The sequence below is a fragment of the Littorina saxatilis genome, linkage group LG8, assembly GCF_037325665.1.
Source record: "Littorina saxatilis isolate snail1 linkage group LG8, US_GU_Lsax_2.0, whole genome shotgun sequence".
Classification (NCBI taxonomy): Eukaryota; Metazoa; Mollusca; class Gastropoda; order Littorinimorpha; family Littorinidae; genus Littorina; species Littorina saxatilis.
Window position 1 is genome coordinate 507501 of NC_090252.1, and position 19598 is coordinate 527098.

Here is a 19598-nt window from a genome sequence, read left to right on the forward strand (position 1 = left end):
AGCCAGAGAACACCAGCGTGTGAAGCGATGGCTCAATTCTCTTCGACGTCAAAATGACGTGCCATCCCAGTACTCCGTTGTCTGTTCAATAACTTTATCAGCTGCGCTTTCTTGTATCCTCAATATTGTATGTTTCTTTCTTTGAGGTAATTTTGAAACTTTGGTACTGAATGAAAATTCTGCTGTTCGGTAGCCATTAGCAAGATCAAGATCAGCACTTTTCAGGACGTGTACGGGAACGTGCATGGGTAACGTCATCAAATAAATTATAGTTTTTACGTCACGCGTGTGCCAAGATCTGCAGTCTTGGTGGAAGCAAAACAACGTATGCATTTGGAACATTGGAGAAAAAAGTGAGTCACTGGTGGCGCAATATCTACACGTACAGGTACAGGTCTTTGCTGCACGTCCGTTCATCACTCAGTGACTGTAGCTCATGGAAGGAACGATAACTCTTGAGAGCAAAACGTTTGCCCGCAGGGAAGTGAACCTTCCTTATCTTTCGCACCGGAGAGCTATCCAAGTGGAGTATTGTGCAAGTTGGCTATTGCTGGTAGCTATTGTGCGTCGAGGGGGGTGGGGTCTTAAGTAGAGATTGTATGATGGTTTTTAATTTCTGGTTCACGTGCACATGCTGTTGCTCACAGCACACGGATGCCGGATGCGTGTTAAACAGCTTTGAAATGTTTGTGTGTGTGTGCGTGTGTGTGTGTGTGTGTGTGTGTGTGTGTGTGTGTGTGTGTGTGTGTGTGTGTGTGTGTGTGTGTGTGTGTATGCTCTTGTACATGATTGTTGCGTACAATCCTTTTACAATCACGTCTATTTTTCACCATGTTTGTGAATGGGTCGTCAGCCTACACGATAAAATCAGTGTCAGTGTCAGTGTCCTCACGGTTTTACGCAGGATCGACTTGAAAACTCAAAAGCAACCCTATATTCAACATTGTTTCGAGCAAATAAGTTATATATTACAATATTACAATACCATTACTTGAGATGAAATGAATTAAATGATATTGTTTTCAGTCCGTGGTCAAGATGACGTGGTATTGACGTGTCCACACGAATGGGTGCTGAACGCGTCAGTGACGCTATACTGCGAAGTGAAGAAAAGCAGCATCACTGCAAAATGTGATACCGCTAACAACAATACGTTCTTCACACAACATGGAACAACTGCTCGGTGCGTTGTGGGCCCAGCAGACTACAACACCTGCAGCTTTGACAACCCGTCTTCAACCAGCTGTGGATGTCGTCAGAACGTGACGCATTACACGTTTGTCTATCACATCAGCGAGGTCGGAGAAGATGACGGGGGTGACTGGAATTGCGAGAAGGCGTGCAACCCTGCCGTTGGTTTTCAGAATCCTCTGACAAAGTACATCAATCCTGTCTGCAGTGGGGTTAACGTTAAGGGTAAGAGTCAACATCAGAGGATGAATGCATGATTGTATACATGTTGTTTACGCGTGTATTGTATGTCAATATTGTTTTATCACAACAGCTTTACTCGCACATTTCTAACATTAATTATCAGACGGTCAACCTGCTGGGGGTTAGAGCGATGCGTCGGATTTAGAACAAAGTATAAACACCGCTCTGTCTGTTTGATGACTCCTGCCTTTTCTAACCTGCCTAGCTCATTTATTGGACTAACGTTTATTTGACTAACCTGAGTAATTGGTGAGTATTAGGATTCATATGTGTCCGACTGAATGCCCGGCCAACCGTCCGTCTGTCCGTCCGTCTGTCCGCCGACAAAAAACTTAACGTGGAGGTTATCTCGGATATTTTCAACCCAGACCTCTGAAACTTTGTGGATTACCCCCGTCACATTTTGGGGTTACAGCGGGGTCATGTTCGTAAAAGTCGTGTTCGAACACATGTTTACGTTGATTTTTTCTCAGTTACTTTGGGGGCAAAAGCTAACAAATTTCACACAATTGTTGGTGTTGATAATCAGCAAACAACCAAAATTTGGCTTGTTTTCATCAACGTCACAGCATGAAAATGTTTGCTGGAGAAGATTTTCAACCCTGAAATATCGAGAGAGAGAGAGAGAGAGAGAGAGAGAGAGAGAGAGAGAGAGAGAGAGAGAGAGAGAGAGAGAGAGAGAGAGAGAGAGAGAGAGAGAGAGAGAGAGAGAGAGATGTTATAACCATTCAATACCGATATGCAAACAAACAGTACTTGCGCGTAAGCACGTAGGCATGCGCGCACACACACACACACACACACAACCGCACGCACCAAAACACGCAATTCTCTCTCTCTCCCTCTGTCTCTCTCGCTCTCTCTTTCTCGCTCTCTCTTTCTCGCTCTCTCTCTCTCTCTCTCTCTCTCTCTCTCTCTCATTCTCTCTCTTTCTCTCTTGCCCGCATAAATCTTTCCGCCAATAGATAGCAAAACTAGTTGGAAATAGGGCCCATTTTCTTTATTTTTAAAAAGGAGCAATTTCCGTCGAGCCTTAGTCGTAAGTTGTAGCGGGTCACGGTTTTACGCAGAACAGACTTGAACTCTCAAAAGCAACCCTTATAATCAACATTGTTTGGAGCAAATAGCTACTGTATAGCTATTCATAGTTATATATTACAATATATTTACTTGAGATGAAACTAATGACATGATTTTTTGTTTCAGTCGTTGGTCAAGATGACGTGGTATTGACGTGTCCACAAGAATGGGTGCTGAACGCGTCAGTGACGCTATACTGCGAAGTGAGGAAAAGCAGCATCACTTCAAAATGTGATACCGCTCCAAACAATACGCTCTTCGCACAAGATGGAGCAACTTCTCGGTGCGTTGTGGGCCCAGCAGACTACCACACCTGCAGCTTTGACAACCCGTCTTCAACCAGCTGTGGATGTCGTCAGAACGCGACGCATTACACGTTTGTCTATCACATCAGCCAGGTCGGAGAAGGTGACGGTGGTGACTGGGAGTGTTACACAGGGTGCATTCCTGCCTCTGGATTCCAGAATCCTCTGACAAAGTACACCAATCCTGCCTGCAGGGGGGTTAACGTTACAGGTAAGATCAAATAACCAAAGGGAAGTAAGCGATATAAATGCATACGACATGTGTAATGGAGTAAGCGGGAGGTATACGGAACCAATCTCCTGGCACCTGAGTGAAAAACAAGCATTGAAATGAACAACCGACTTTCATCCTCTCTATCCATCTGACATCAGGTTAATGCATGGGAAAAAACACCGAGTGTTGTTGTTGACAGGTTGAAAGTAGATAGCCTGAGATCTCTGTCAGACGCAATACAAATAGTATTGTTGACAGGGTGAAAGTAGATAGCCTGAGATCTCTGTCAGACGGAATACAAACCATAGTGTTTTTGACAGGATGAAAGTAGATAGCCTGAAATCTCTGTCAGACGCAATACAAGTAGTGTTGTTGACAGGGTGAAAGTAGATAGCCTGAGATCTTTGTCCGACCCAATACAAATAGTGTTGTTGACAGGATGAAAGTAGATAGCCTGAGATCTCTGTCAGACGCAATACAAATAGTGTTGTTGACAGGATGAAAGTAGATAGCCTGAGATCTCTGTCAGACGCAATACAAACCATAGTGTTTTTGTTGACAGGGTGAAAGTAGATAGCCTGAGATCTCTGTCAGACGCAATACAAATAGTGTTTTTGACAGGATAAAAGTAGATAGCCTGAGATCTCTGTCAGACGCAATACAAATAGTGTTGTTGACAGGATGAAAGTAGATAGCCTGAGATCTCTGTCAGACGCAATACAAATAGTGTTTTTGACAGGATGAAAGTAGATAGCCTGAGCTCTCTGTCAGACGCAATACAAACCATAGTGTTTTTGTTGACAGGGTGAAAGTAGATAGCCTGAGATCTCTGTCAGACGCAATACAAATAGTGTTTTTGACAGGATAAAAGTAGATAGCCTGAGATCTCTGTCAGACGCAATACAAGTAGTGTTGTTGACAGGGTGAAAGTAGATAGCCTGAGATGTTTGTCCGACCCAATACAAATAGTGTTGTTGACAGGATGCAAGTAGATAGCCTGACATCTCTGTCAGACGCAATACAAATAGTGTTTTTGACAGGATAAAAGTAGATAGCCTGAGATCTCTGTCAGACGCAATACAAACCATAGTGTTTTTGTTGACAGGGTGAAAGTAGATAGCCTGAGATCTCTGTCAGACGCAATACAAATAGTGTTTTTGACAGAATGAAAGTAGATAGCCTGAGATCTCTGTCAGACGCAATACAAATAGTGTTGTTGACAGGGTGAAAGTAGATAGCCTGAGATCTTTGTCAGACGCAATACAAATAGTGTTGTTGACAGGATGAAAGTAGATAGCCTGAGATCTCTGTCAGACGCAATACAAATAGTGTTGTTGACAGGATGAAAGTAGATAGCCTGAGATCTCTGTCAGACGCAATACAAATAGTGTTTTTGACAGGATGAAAGTAGATAGCCTGAGATCTCTGTCAGACGCAATACAAATAGTGTTGTTGACAGGGTTGCGGTCACCACTGGGGCCGGCGTCGCATGGGATCAGCAGCATGACCACCTTCAACCGATCGTCCAAGCTCCACGCCGGAGCCGCTGACACGCCGCCTGCTGATACCGACCATGACCACCGCCACCACCATCGCACCGCCCATTCGCATACTACGCCTGCCCTTCGCCGACTCCACCACCGCCACCACCATCGCACCGCCCATTCCCATAATACGCCTGCCCTTCGCCGACTCCACCACCACCATCACCATCGTACCGCCCATTCCGAAAATACGCCTGCCCTTCGCTGACTCCACCACCGCCACCGCCATCGCACCGCCCATTCCGAAAATACGCCTGCCCTTCGCTGACTCCACCACCGCCACCACCATCGCACCGCCCATTCCGAAAATACGCCTGCCCTTCGCTGACTCCACCACCGCCACCACCATCGCACCGCCCATTCCGAAAATACGCCTGCCCTTCGCTGACTCCACCACCGCCACCACCATCGCACCGCCCATTCCCAAACTACGCCTGCCCTTCGCTGACTCCACCACCGCCACTACCACGGCACCGCCCATTCCCAAACTACGCCTGTCCTTCGCCGACTCCACCACCGCCACTACCACGGCACCGCCCATTCCCAAACTACGCCTGTCCTTCGCCGACTCTACCACTTTACTAGGTCTGTCAGTCATATTGCTTGTACAGTAGGGAATGTCGGGGTCAAGTATGGTTCATAAAATGTAAAATAATCAATTATTTAACGTTTTGAAACTAAAACTTTGAGAATATGGGGCTGGCACAGCTGAGTCATGTTCGTATCATAATATAGAGAATTAAACATTTCTTACATGTGTCAAAAAGCTAGAGTTTGAAATCTCATACACTTCTAAGATCCGATGAACCAAGTCTGCGTCAAAATGGCTAACGGTGACAGTCGACCGGGCCCTGGTAGGGAAAAACAAAGCCGGACTGACGCTACAGGCGGTGCAAATGATTATGGATACTGACAGGGGAAGGGGGAGATCTTCTTTCAGACGATTCGTTGGAAACAGGTAGATGACAGTGATTATGATCCTTTCTTCGAGCAAGCAAAACAGCCACCTGTGTTTGATCCACAGGCACCGGAAGATGCGCCGGACCGATTTTTCAAAAGTTCATATTTGAACATCATTATAAGCCAAACTAATTATTATTTCCATGTTTAGACACTAAAAACAGATTCTTGGTTCAATTTCCTTTAAAAATAACATAGGTTTTACTTACCTACCTTGTGCCAGTTTGGAGTTAGAATTTTTTGTGAATTATTACACCCCGAACTCCAAAAGTCCCTGGCAATCAGGAATGCACATAAGTACGTTTTGATTGGCAGCGAAAGGGTTGGACAGGATTTAACATAATAATGGTTGATTCTTTTCTCAAAACGCCTGGTCACTCAAAACGCACTTAAAACATAAATACATACCACTGGAAAATCAAATTAATTTGAATACCAAACAATCTGGGATGTGAAAGTTGAATTAACGTCATATTAAATGCTCGCAGGTTGTGGCGCACTTTACGTACCTTGTCAGTCTCCGTCGTCAAGTGAAATTCTGTCAGCTACAACTTCAAAAGAGTGCATTGCCGAATGGACCGCAGACCATAATTATATACAGACATCATGCCTAGAAACAGTGGTAACTGTAAGGATAACAAGTCATGACGCATCATTCTTATTTTGCCAGTCATTCGCCTTCAATCTAAGTAGGGGCCTAACCGCTTAACGAAGTGAACCAGAGAAGATCACACTATAGTTTGCTTTCTAACTGACTCAACAGAACTGCCAACATTAAAATTCACCGACCCGCACAGAGAGGGAGAGAGAGACAGACAGACAGACAGACAGACAGACAGACAGACAGACAGACAGACAGACAGACAGACAGACAGACAGACAGAGATATTCAAGACAGAGAGAGAAATCATTCCAGTCATCCCGGCTAGCCGAAACTATTCAATAATGCATGACGTAATATGTAGCCGAGACCTATCAATTATGCACGTTCTTCTTTGGAACGACATTTGACGTAACAAGCTAGCCTACATGCACAGGCCGAAACATTTTTGCTGTGGCCTTCATTTTTCCCCCTCTGGCAATATGGATTTGAAGCCACCATGAGATTGGTTTTGTCTTGCCTTGCCCTCTTGTCAACATACTGCGCTTTGGTGCACGGTGAGTGTTGTCGGTACATTACGGGCAGGTCAACAGGGGTCAAAAGCAACACTCGAGTAGTGTGGATTGGAACAGCACAGTATTATCTTACTGTTCACCAAAACTCGTTGAAAACCACACAAGTACTAGATGCAAACCTTACTCACTCCCACAACAATAAAGTAAAGCTGTACGTGGTTTTAGAGATACACTTTTTTAATTTGGGACACTTGCTGTGAATTTGGCGACAACGCTTTGTCAGTTTACACCGCGTAGCGTCAGCGCGCTCTCGGTACAGCCGAATATACAGAGAGAGAGAGAGAGAGAGAGAGAGAGAGAGAGAGAGAGAGAGAGAGAGAGAGAGAGAGAGAGAGAGAGAGAGAGAGAGAGAGAGAGAGAGAGAGAGATTTTTTAACAATGCACTACCATTATGCAAACAAACAGTACTTTCGGGCAAGGACGTAGGCATGCGCACACACACCCGCACGCACCCAAACACGCAATTCTCTCTCTCTCTCTCTCTCTCTCTCTCTCTCTCTCTCTCTCTCTCTCTCTCTCTCTCTCTCTCTCTCTCTCTCTCTCTCTCTCTCTCTCTCTCTCTCTCTCTCTCTCTCTCTCTCTCTCTCTCTTGCCCGCATAAATCTTTCCGCCAATAGATAGCAAAACTAGTTGGAAATAGGGCCAATTTTCTTTATTTTTTAAAAAGAAACAATTTCCGTCGAGCCTAAGTCGTAAGTTGTAGCGGGTCACGGTTTTACGCAGTACAGATTTGAACTCTCAAAAGCAACCATTATAATCAACATTGTTTGGAGCAAATAACTACTTTATAGCTATTCATAGTTATATATTTAAATATATTTACTTGAGATGAAACTAATGACATGATTTTTTGTTTCAGTCGTTGGTCAAGAGGACGTGGTATTGACGTGTCCACAAGAATGGGTGCTGAACGCGTCAGTGACGCTATACTGCGAAGTGAGGAAAAGCAGCATCACTTCAAAATGTGATACCGCTCTAAACAATACGTTCTTCACACAAGATGGAGCAACTGCTCGGTGTACGGTGGGCCCAGCAGACTATCACACCTGCAGCTTTGACAACCCGTCTTCAACCAGCTGTGGATGTCGTCAGAACGCGACGCATTACACGTTTGTCTATCACATCAACGAGGTCGGAGAATATGACGGGGGTGACTGGAATTGCAACAAGGCGTGCAACCCTGCCGTTGGTTTTCAGAATCCTCTGACAAAGTACATCAATCCTGCCTGCACTGGGGTTAACGTTACAGGTAAGATCAAATAACCAAAGGAAAGTAAGCGATCTAAATGCATACGACATGTGTAATGGAGTAAGCGAGAGTTATACGGAACCAATCCCCTGGCACCTGAGAGAATAAGGGTCCGGGGCCTGTGCTTACTCGCCAGTCCGGGAGCGCTGTGCTCGGTGTGTTGCGATTTGTTGCCAAAGACAGTTAATTTCCACAGCTAATGTACACAGTACCACTGACGGTGTCAGATCGATAATGTTTCTTGCGCGTTCCCATCTCCAGCAAATGTAAACCAGCACTCGGATCTGCCTCAAAACTTTGGCACCTTTTGCCTCAACCAATTGTTGATGAGCATGCAAAGTCAAGATGTTTTTACCTCCTACCTTGTTCACTCTTCCTTTGTCTGTCTCCTAACTTGTTCGCTCACTCCTTGTCTGTCTCCTGCCTTGTTCACTCTCCCCTTGTCTGTCTCCTACCTTGTTCACTCTCCCCTTGTCTGTCTCCTACCTTGTTCACTCTCCCCTTGTCTGTCTCCTACCTTGTTCACTCTCCCCTTTTTTTTTTTTTCTTTTTTTTTTTTTTTTTTTTCTTCTTTTTTTTTTTTGTTGCCTCAGTTGCATGCAGTCCGCTTCAAGCTGAAAAATAAATAAAAAGAATGAAACCCTAAGTTTTTTTGTTTTTTTTTTCTCTTCCTTTTCTCTTCTTTCTTTCTTTCTCTCTACAGTTGAGCGTCCTTCTTCATTGGCGTTTTATAAATTTATCAGTTGTATGTGGTTTTCTACAATGGACAAAATCTTGCATCTTTAATGTTGGTTATTGTCTTACATATGTCTGTGTTTGGGTTGACTTAAGTGTTGTTTGTGGCGGTGTCATGATGGAGTTAACATAGTAACAATCACAATAAGTAAGAAGAAAAGCAAATTGTAAGCGTGCTAAAGTTTTCTTAGTAACAGTTCTCTTTTCATACAAGTGGTGTTAAGTGTAACAATGTAAGTTCCGCCTTTACCCCGGTACCGTTCTCCTTTTAGCGAAACGAAAGAAAGAGGGGGCGGTGAGGGAAGCCAGAAAAGAAGTATATATGATACACTATTCTACGTTTCGTATTTGTTTCTCTTTGTCAAACATTATTTTAATATCAGTGGGAGTTCCGTATCTATATTTGCTTATGCACATCTTTCCTATCAAAATCAAGTGATTTATATATTTGCATTTTATTGAGTCAGCACCATTAATATAACCACACAAAATATGTTCTATTCCAAAGACTATTCTTATTTTATATTTCTCATAAATAATTTGTTCAACGTATCTCCATAGCACTTTTATTTTCTTACAATTAACAAAAAAATGTTCAACGTAATCTATTTCGGTTGGACAGAAGGGGCATCTCTCACTATCTCGTATTCCAATTTTATACAGAAGAACATTTGTTGGATAAATCGTGTGTAATATTTTCCAGTGCAGCTCTCTTAATCTGGATTCTTGGGTTACATTTTTGGCCAGGTTCCAATGTGACTGGTCGACATTAATGCCAAACATATCACGCCAGAAGTTGATAGATCTCGGGGTAGTGTACTTTTCTTCAACAATATATTCACGGAATTGCCTGGCACTTTTAATACTCGTTTTATTGAAAAGAAGATTGTTTTGTCTATTCAATACAGGTTGGTTAGGATCATAATTGCTTTTCTTAATATATTCAGATACTGCTGATCGAACTACAATATATTCCAAGTAGAGGCCAGGTGAAGCGTCAACACTTGCTTGGATAGCGGGATAGGACTTGATACCGTGATTACCTAACATGTCTCCTACATACGTAATGCCTGACCGGGCCCAGTTCTCATAATACAGAACGTTATTTTGATAACTTATACTTGGATTGTTCCATAAGCAGTTGTCTTGCACGCAATCGTTCTGAGGAATTGTATTATGTTCTAACCATGTTCGAGCAACAGCTGTCCAAAATATCGATTTTATTCTTCCAATTCCCTTAAACTTAGACGGTCGAATAGCTGTAGTAAAGCAGGCAAAGCCACAACCGAACCCTTCAAAATATTTGTTTGGGATCCATGTCCATTTGCATGAAAGGTTGCCAGATGAGAGTTTGCTTAACCATTGACATAAGAAGGAGTTCACTCCCCCCTTGTCTGTCTCCTACCTTGTTCACTCTCCCCTTGTCTGTCTCCTACCTTGTTCACTCACTCCTTGTCTGTCTCCTTCCTTGTTCACTCTCCCCTTGTCTGTCTCCTACCTTGTTCACTCACCCCTTGTCTGCCTCCTACCTTGTTCACTCTCCCCTTGTCTGTCTCCTACGTACCTTGTTCACTCTCCCCTTGTCTGTCTCCTTCCTTGTTCACTCTCCCCTTGTCTGTCTCCTACCTTGTTCACTCTCCCCTTGTCTGTCTCCTTCCTTGTTCACTCTCCCCTTGTCTGTCTCCTACCTTGTTCACTCTACCCTTGTCTGTCTCCTACCTTGTTCACTCACCCTTTGTCTGTCTCCTACCTTGTTCACTGTCCCCTTGTCTGTCTCCTACCTTGTTCACTCACCCTTTGTCTGTCTCCTACCTTGTTCACTGTCCCCTTGTCTGTCTCCTACCTTGTTCACTCTCCCCTTGTCTGTCTCCTGCCTTGTTCACTCTCCCTTGTCTGTCTCCTGCCTTGTTCACTCTCCCCTTGTCTGTCTCCTACCTTGTTCACTCTCCCTTTGTCTGTCTCCTACCTTGTTCACTCTCCCCTTGTCTGTCTCCTACCTTGTTCACTCTCCCCTTGTCTGTCTCCTACCTTGTTCACTCTCCCCTTGTCTGTCTCCTACCTTGTTCACTCACCCTTTGTCTGTCTCCTACCTTGTTCACTCTCCCCTTGTCTGTCTCCTACCTTGTTCACTCTCCCCTTGTCTGTCTCCTACGTACCTTGTTCACTCTCCCCTTGTCTGTCTCCTACCTTGTTCACTCTCCCCTTGTCTGTCTCCTACCTTGTTCACTCTCCCCTTGTCTGTCTCCTACCTTGTTCACTCTCCCCTTGTCTGTCTCCTACCTTGTTCACTCTCCCCTTGTCTGTCTCCTACCTTGTTCACTGTCCCCTTGTCTGTCTCCTACCTTGTTCACTCTCCCCTTGTCTGTCTCCTACCTTGTTCACTCTCCCTTGTCTGTCTCCTGCCTTGTTCACTCTCCCCTTGTCTGTCTCCTACCTTGTTCACTCTCCCCTTGTCTGTCTCCTACCTTGTTCACTCTCCCCTTGTCTGTCTCCTACCTTGTTCACTCTCCCCTTGTCTGTCTCCTACCTTGTTCACTCTCCCCTTGTCTGTATCCTACCTTGTTCACTCTCCCCTTGTCTGTCTCCTACCTTGTTCACTCTCCCCTTGTCTGTCTCCTACCTTGTTCACTCTCCCCTTGTCTGTCTCCTACCTTGTTCACTCTCCCCTTGTCTGTCTCCTACCTTGTTCACTCTCCCCTTGTCTGTCTCCTACCTTGTTCACTCTCCCCTTGTCTGTCTCCTACCTTGTTCACTCTCCCCTTGTCTGTCTCCTACCTTGTTCACTCTCCCCTTGTCTGTCTCCTACCTTGTTCACTCACCCCTTGTCTGTCTCCTACCTTGTTCACTCTCCCCTTGTCTGTCTCCTACCTTGTTCACTCTCCCCTTGTCTGTCTCCTACCTTGTTCACTCTCCCCTTGTCTGTCTCCTACCTTGTTCACTCTCCCCTTGTCTGTCTCCTACCTTGTTCACTCTCCCCTTGTCTGTCTCCTACCTTGTTCACTCTCCCCTTGTCTGTCTCCTGCCTTGTTCACTCTCCCCTTGTCTGTCTCCTACCTTGTTCACTCTACCCTTGTCTGTCTCCTACCTTGTTCACTCACCCTTTGTCTGTCTCCTACCTTGTTCACTCTCCCCTTGTCTGTCTCCTACCTTGTTCACTCACCCTTTGTCTGTCTCCTACCTTGTTCACTCTCCCCTTGTCTGTCTCCTATCTTGTTCACTCACCCCTTGTCTGTCTCCTACCTTGTTCACTCTCCCCTTGTCTGTCTCCTACCTTGTTCACTCTCCCCTTGTCTGTCTCCTACCTTGTTCACTCTCCCCTTGTCTGTCTCCTACCTTGTTCACTCTCCCCTTGTCTGTCTCCTACCTTGTTCACTCTCCCCTTGTCTGTCTCCTACCTTGTTCACTCTCCCCTTGTCTGTCTCCTACCTTGTTCACTCCCCCCTTGTCTGTCTCCTACCTTGTTCACTCTCCCCTTGTCTGTCTCCTACCTTGTTCACTCTCCCCTTGTCTGTCTCCTACCTTGTTCACTCTCCCCTTGTCTGTCTCCTACCTTGTTCACTCTCCCCTTGTCTGTCTCCTACCTTGTTCACTCTCCCCTTGTCTGTCTCCTACCTTGTTCACTCTCCCCTTGTCTGTCTCCTACCTTGTTCACTCTCCCCTTGTCTGTCTCCTACCTTGTTCACTCTCCCCTTGTCTGTCTCCTACCTTGTTCACTCTCCCCTTGTCTGTCTCCTACCTTGTTCACTCTCCCCTTGTCTGTCTCCTACCTTGTTCACTCTCCCCTTGTCTGTCTCCTACCTTGTTCACTCTCCCCTTGTCTGTCTCCTACCTTGTTCACTCTCCCCTTGTCTGTCTCCTACCTTGTTCACTCCCCCCTTGTCTGTCTCCTACCTTGTTCACTCTCCCCTTGTCTGTCTCCTACCTTGTTCACTCTCTCCTTGTCTGTCTCCTACCTTGTTCACTCTCCCCTTGTCTGTCTCCTACCTTGTTCACTCTCCCCTTGTCTGTCTCCTACCTTGTTCACTCTCCCCTTGTCTGTCTCCTACCTTGTTCACTCTCCCCTTGTCTGTCTCCTACCTTGTTCACTCTCCCCTTGTCTGTCTCCTACCTTGTTCACTCTCCCCTTGTCTGTCTCCTACCTTGTTCACTCTCCCCTTGTCTGTCTCCTACCTTGTTCACTCTCCCCTTGTCTGTCTCCTACCTTGTTCACTCTCCCCTTGTCTGTCTCCTACCTTGTTCACTCACCCCTTGTCTGTCTCCTATCTTGTTCACTCTCCCCTTGTCTGTCTCCTACCTTGTTCACTCTCCCCTTGTCTGTCTCCTACCTTGTTCACTCTCCCCTTGTCTGTCTCCTACCTTGTTCACTCTCCCCTTGTCTGTCTCCTACGTACCTTGTTCACTCTCCCCTTGTCTGTCTCCTACCTTGTTCACTCTCCCCTTGTCTGTCTCCTACCTTGTTCACTCTCCCCTTGTCTGTCTCCTACCTTGTTCACTCTCCCCTTGTCTGTCTCCTACCTTGTTCACTCTCCCCTTGTCTGTCTCCTACCTTGTTCACTCTTCCCTTGTCTGTCTCCTACCTTGTTCACTCTCCCCTTGTCTGTCTCCTGCCTTGTTCACTCTCCCCTTGTCTGTCTCCTGCCTTGTTCACTCTCCCTTGTCTGTCTCCTGCCTTGTTCACTCTCCCCTTGTCTGTCTCCTATCTTGTTCACTCTCCCCTTGTCTGTCTCCTACCTTGTTCACTCTCCCCTTGTCTGTCTCCTACCTTGTTCACTCTCCCCTTGTCTGTCTCCTACCTTGTTCACTCTCCCCTTGTCTGTCTCCTACCTTGTTCACTCTCCCCTTGTCTGTCTCCTACCTTGTTCACTCACCCCTTGTCTGTCTCCTACCTTGTTCACTCTCCCCTTGTCTGTCTCCTACCTTGTTCACTCTCCCCTTGTCTGTCTCCTACCTTGTTCACTCTCCCCTTGTCTGTCTCCTACCTTGTTCACTCTCCCCTTGTCTGTCTCCTACCTTGTTCACTCTCCCCTTGTCTGTCACCTACCTTGTTCACTCCCCCCTTGTCTGTCTCCTGCCTTGTTCACTCTCCCCTTGTCTGTCTCCTACCTTGTTCACTCACCCCTTGTCTGTCTCCTACCTTGTTCACTCACCCCTTGTCTGTCTCCTACCTTGTTCACTCTCCCCTTGTCTGTCTCCTACCTTGTTCACTCACTCCTTGTCTGTCTCCTACCTTGTTCACTCTCTCCTTGTCTGTCTCCTACCTTGTTCACTCACCCCTTGTCTGTCTCCTACCTTGTTCACTCACCCCTTGTCTGTCTCCTGCCTTGTTCACTCTCCCTTGTCTGTCTCCTACCTTGTTCACTCACCCCTTGTCTGTCTCCTGCCTTGTTAACTCTCCCTTGTCTGTCTCCTACCTTGTTCACTCTCCCCTTGTCTGTCTCCTACCTTGTTCACTCTCCCCTTGTCTGTCTCCTACCTTGTTCACTCACCCCTTGTCTGTCTCCTACCTTGTTCACTCTCCCCTTGTCTGTCTCCTACCTTGTTCACTCACCCCTTGTCTGTCTCCTACCTTGTTCACTCTCCCCTTGTCTGTCTCCTACCTTGTTCACTCCCCCCTTGTCTGTCTCCTACCTTGTTCACTCTCCCCTTGTCTGTCTCCTGCCTTGTTCACTCTCCCCTTGTCTGTCTCCTACCTTGTTTACTCTCCCCTTGTCTGTCTCCTACCTTGTTCACTCTCCCCTTGTCTGTCTCCTGCCTTGTTCACTTTCCCCTTGTCTGTCTCCTACCTTGTTCACTCTCCCCTTGTCTGTCTCCTACCTTGTTTACTCACCCCTTGTCTGTCTCCTACCTTGTTCACTCCCCCCTTGTCTGTCTCTTACCTTGTTCACTCTCCCCTTGTCTGTCTCTTACCTTGTTCACTCTCTCCTTGTCTGTCTCCTACCTTGTTCACTCTCCCCTTGTCTGTCTCCTACCTTGTTCACTCTCTCCTTGTCTGTCTCCTACCTTGTTCACTCTCCCCTTGTCTGTCTCCTACCTTGTTCACTCTCCCCTTGTCTGTCTCTTACCTTGTTCACTCTCCCCTTGTCTGTCTCCTACCTTGTTCACTCTCTCCTTGTCTGTCTCCTACCTTGTTCACTGTCCCCTTGTCTGTCTCCTACCTTGTTCACTCACCCCTTGTCTGTCTCCTACCTTGTTCACTCTCCCCTTGTCTGTCTCCTACCTTGTTCACTCACCCTTGGCATCGCTCACAGATGCACGGACGGGCACAAGGACGGGACAAGCAAAGAGCGAAGACGGCAACTCCGTAACGATCACCTTGGGCGTGGTGACGGCCTTGGGCGTGGTGGTGGCGATGGTCGTCGGGGCTGTTCTGACGTTCTGGTACTATCACCGCAAGGTCAAGGCAGAAGCCAAAGGTCAGTCTGACCAGGCCGGAGCTGGTGCTATTGGAGCTGGTGCTATTGGTGCGGGTGCCTTTGGGAATCTGGACGCAGCAACGACCCCTGAATGCGACGATGAGAGCACGGGTGCCACGTGGCAGTCAGCTGACACCCAGGCGTCCTCCCCACTCTTCGACAACAGCTCTGTGTCCGACGAAAGCTCTGTGGCCGACGCGTCCGACCTGCCGGACGACAGCACGGTGGGCGGGTCGGATGCCGACAGTGAGCTGCCGTAGTCCTGTTTCAACATTGGAACCAGGAGTACGCTGATTTGATGTTGTTTTAAGGGCAGGTGGGCCAGTGCAAAATTGACCAAATCGTTCAAAACACTGTTTTGGGTATTTTAGCAGATTATGTTTCCATAACATACCTATCATCCATGTGTGTCGGTGTTTTTGTCAAAAGTGTCCTATTTATCTGTCAAAAAAGACAAAATGTGAACATGTGTGGCATTGATTGTCTTCTGTAGTCGATATTCCCCCGCCAAAAAATGTCTCATTTCAAAGGCTAGTTACGGCTTTGTCCTCAGCAAAACAGTGCATTCACGACATACGAAACTGCGCAGCAGCTCTTGACCTATAACATGACATCAGTGTTTTGATGAATGTTCCATTCACTCAGCCACTAGTCCGTTGCAAAGGCAGCAATCGTAATCGAACGGAAATGTCCTTATTTGGAAGGTACTCGACATCCATTGGTTCGTTTCATAAACCGAAATCGGGAACCAGTTTACTTTGTGAGTGCGCATGCTCAGCTTAAGAATTTTGCATACGGAAACAACCGAAGAGACTCTCGGCCATGACGGGAACACCCGAAGTTCACTCGGTTTTACAACATCCTGGTTACACATCAAACGATCGGTGACAACCGAAAGCGAATTTTTCCTTGAGAAACAACCTTTGATACGATAACAATGGCTCGAAATAAGAAAGAGGACAATGTCTTTATTAGTTCGGTTAGCAACAACAAGTAGTTCCGCTGGTACTAGGCCAAAGTTTAGATTCTGTCATTGTTTCCGATACAGAGGAAAGCTTTGATCTCCACGCAGATCCACAGGTCGCCATTTCCGAACACGCCATGCAGCACACTTTTTACGTCTCGGCACTGGCTTGCTTTGCGCTGAATTTGAGTCAGTTTCTGTGCAGTATCTCCTCAACAAGCAAGTTGAGCATTTGCTACGCAAAAAAAAACAAAAAAACAGGAGAAAGTATCCAACATCAGTCAGATTATCGGTAATGTTTGCTGGGCCTGCCATTTCCCGAACGAAACTGGATCAGCAACTGTTTGTATCAATCTGCACTTTCGTAAATTCCGTCACTGTCACTAAACTGTGTCATTTTCTTCACCGCGATACACAGTTCATTGCGAAGAGCTTCCTCAGTAAATCGTTCAGATTCCACGTACGATTTGTTGTCAAAAAACAACTCAAACGAAAGTTTCAAACTCATCATCCTCCATCTTGCTTGTCGAAGCACCAAAGTACTGTATCGATGTAAAAACAAAAGCAGAAAACTTCGAGGAAACCAACAAATCGACGAGATAACGGAAAGAAATAAGTCTCGTTCTGGCTCAAGTAAGTTACCGTTAAAAATACCGTTATTCTCGCATGCAAATACAAACGAGAATCGGGTCATTGATACACGTTTAGCGCTGGGGCAGTATCCCCATGCTGGTTGACAGAGGGAAAGAAGGGATGGACGCATAAATTCTCTGCTGGCGTGCTAAAGGCTAAGTAGTTTGCAATTCAAATAAACTAAGCTGTTCATTCATAACACAGTTTTGTCCTTGTGTGTCTGTTTCAATAGTGTTTCTGTGGTATTCAATCTTCAATGTCGTTTTTCTCAGTTCAGCCATTTTGCCTACGGTTACGTCTTGGGTTACGCGATTTCTCTGGCTGTAATTTAGCTAGAGCAATATTTTCTTTTGTAGTTTGTGCAGAATATAACATTCTGGGGGATTACGAAGGGATTTTGCTGAAATTTTATTATAGTCATATCCAGATTATTTCAAAAAATAATTTCGCAAGCGTTACCCTAAAGTTTGACAGTTGTAACAAAGAAGTGTTCCTAACTCCAAATATAAATATAATAAACAAGATCTGCTTCGTAATCCCCTAGAGCATACCCAGAAGGATAAAATAAAACAATAATTAGAAGTGTGACAATCACATCTGATGAAAATCCGTGTATCTCCTGTACTCCACTTTTGTCTGTATTTTGACTGTTTTTGTCGCGTAAAACAAAAACCAGCGACCGAAAATACAAAAAGTGACTATTCTTTGTCATCATTTGTTCATTTCTTTCATAAAATAACATTCAGACACAATAAAACATTCAAAATTAAAAAAAAAAAGGTAGTGCACTGGCCCACCTCCCCTTAACATGACTCCAGTGACGGTTCATGTTGCTGGCAAACCTACCTATCGGACCTTACACGTTTTGGCTATTTAGTACGCTCCTTAAATAATTATATTTGTCGAATGTTTTGACTGTATAGATACACGGCATAGTTTTCAAATACAAAAAGATTTTTTTTAATGTTTATTAGAATGAGCACAGGATTTCTTCATGTGAAGCTGTGTATGACTGTAACGAACAATCGCATAGTCTGCTTTCATGAATATAGCAGAAAAGGTATGTGATAAAGATGTGTATGTGATAAACATTTATCACAAGCAAATCTAACTTGTGGCTGAGGAAGCTAAACCGATAAAAACAATGTTTGCTGATGCTGTTTTTGACCTTGTCACATTGATGGCATTCTCGACAATATATAAAAAAAAAATTAAACACAGTTTAAAAAAAACCTTATATTTCATACCATTAATTTTGTACTAGCCACAAACAGGTTGTCTCAGCTTCTTGTGACTGCTTCTCATAATTGATGTGCAATATGAGAACTTTCTATCTTGAATAGTTTTTGAAATATATTCCTGACAAACGTCCGTGTTGTGAACAGTCATGGGTCACGATTAATACGGGTAATTCTCATTTCCTATTTACGGAAATCTGTTTAACCATACAAGGCAAGAAACTGGAAAACAATATACTTTGACAGTTTATTTGCGTGTGGAGTTTAAAGTTGCCTGCTTGTTGTGTCGAGGTATTTAAGCTGCGAGACATTTGTGACAAGTGTTGTTGTCAGCAGAGTATTGTACGAATGCGCCGCGATCAGTGTAAGCCTTGCATGCATTGGCTTCCGCGTGCATTCACAGAGGCAAACCAACGCAGTTTTAGAATTCATTGTATTGTTGGTGGTCTGCAGTATCCTTCGCATCCTTTTTGTTATATTTAGTCAAGTTTTGACTAAATATTTTAACATCGAGGGGGAATCGAAACGAGGGTCGTGGTGTATGTGTGTGTGTGTGTGTGTGTGTGTGTCTGTGCGTGTGTGTGTGTGTGTGTGTGTGTGTGTGTGTGTGTAGAGCGATTCAGACTAAACTACTGGACCGATCTTTATGAAATTTGACATGAGAGTTCCTGGGTATGAAATCCCCGAACGTTTTTTTCATTTTTTTGAAAGATGTCGTTGATGACGTCATATCCGGCTTTTCGTGAAAGTTGAGGCGGCACTGTCACGCCCTCATTTTTCAACCAAATTGGTTGAAATTTTGGTCAAGTAATCTTCGACAAAGCCCGGACTTCGGTATTGCATTTCAGCTTGGTGGCTTAAAAATTAATTAATGACTTTGGTCATTAAAAATCTGAAAATTGTAAAAAAAAATAAAAATTTATAAAACGATCCAAATTTACGTGTATCTTATTTTCCATCATTTGCTGATTCCAAAAACATATAAATATGTTATATTCGGATTAAAAACAAGCTCTGAAAATTAAATATATAAAAATTATTATCAAATTTTTTTTTTCGAAATCAATTTAAAAACACTTTCATCTTATTCCTTGTCGGTTCCTGATTCCAAAAATATATAGATATGATATGTTTGGATTAAAAACACGCTCAGAAAGTTAAAACGAAGAGAGGTACAGAAAAGCGTGCTATCCTTCTCAGCGCAACGAATACACCGCTCTTCTTGTCAATTCCACGGGCACTGCCTTTGCCACGGGCGGTGGAGTGACGATGCTACGAGTATACGGTCTTGCTGCGTTGCGTTGCGTTCAGTTTCATTCTGTGAGTTCGACAGCTACTTGACTAAATATTGTATTTTCGCCTTACGCGACTTGTTAACGTTTCAAGGAGTGTTTTACATTAACCACACTTGTATATTAATCTCAGAAGACTTATGAGCAAGTCCGTTTGGTGGAGTTTAAAAACATATAATTTCAAGTCAGTGTCTGTGTTTAGAGGTCTAACCTCCTGGCACTTGTTCTCCCTTGTACACCCAATGAAATACACCAATGGATAACAGAACCAGATTCACACACACACACACACACACACACACACACACACACACACACACACACACACAAACACACACACACAAACAAACAAACAAACAAA

At 44.8% G+C, this 19598-nt stretch overlaps 1 protein-coding gene across 4 annotated transcripts in view; it reads left to right on the forward strand.

Moving 5' to 3' along the window:
* Positions 1-16266, forward strand: part of LOC138972490 (probable maltase-glucoamylase 2) — a 66804-nt gene extending 50538 nt beyond the window's left edge. Inside the window, exons 1-4 of one of the 4 annotated variants that reach the window (XM_070345122.1) lie at positions 2891-3030; positions 4493-5162; positions 7573-7962; positions 14946-16266. In XM_070345122.1, the coding sequence (XP_070201223.1) occupies positions 4607-5162; positions 7573-7962; positions 14946-15370 (1371 nt within the window). In that variant the 5' untranslated portion in view covers positions 2891-3030; positions 4493-4606 and the 3' untranslated portion in view covers positions 15371-16266. Of the gene's footprint in view, positions 1-1038; positions 1417-2640; positions 3031-4492; positions 5163-7572; positions 7963-14945 lie in introns of those variants that run through there. The other 3 variants (XM_070345118.1, XM_070345119.1, XM_070345120.1) reach the window with 3 other exon arrangements.
* Positions 16267-19598: the final 3332 nt, after the last annotated feature.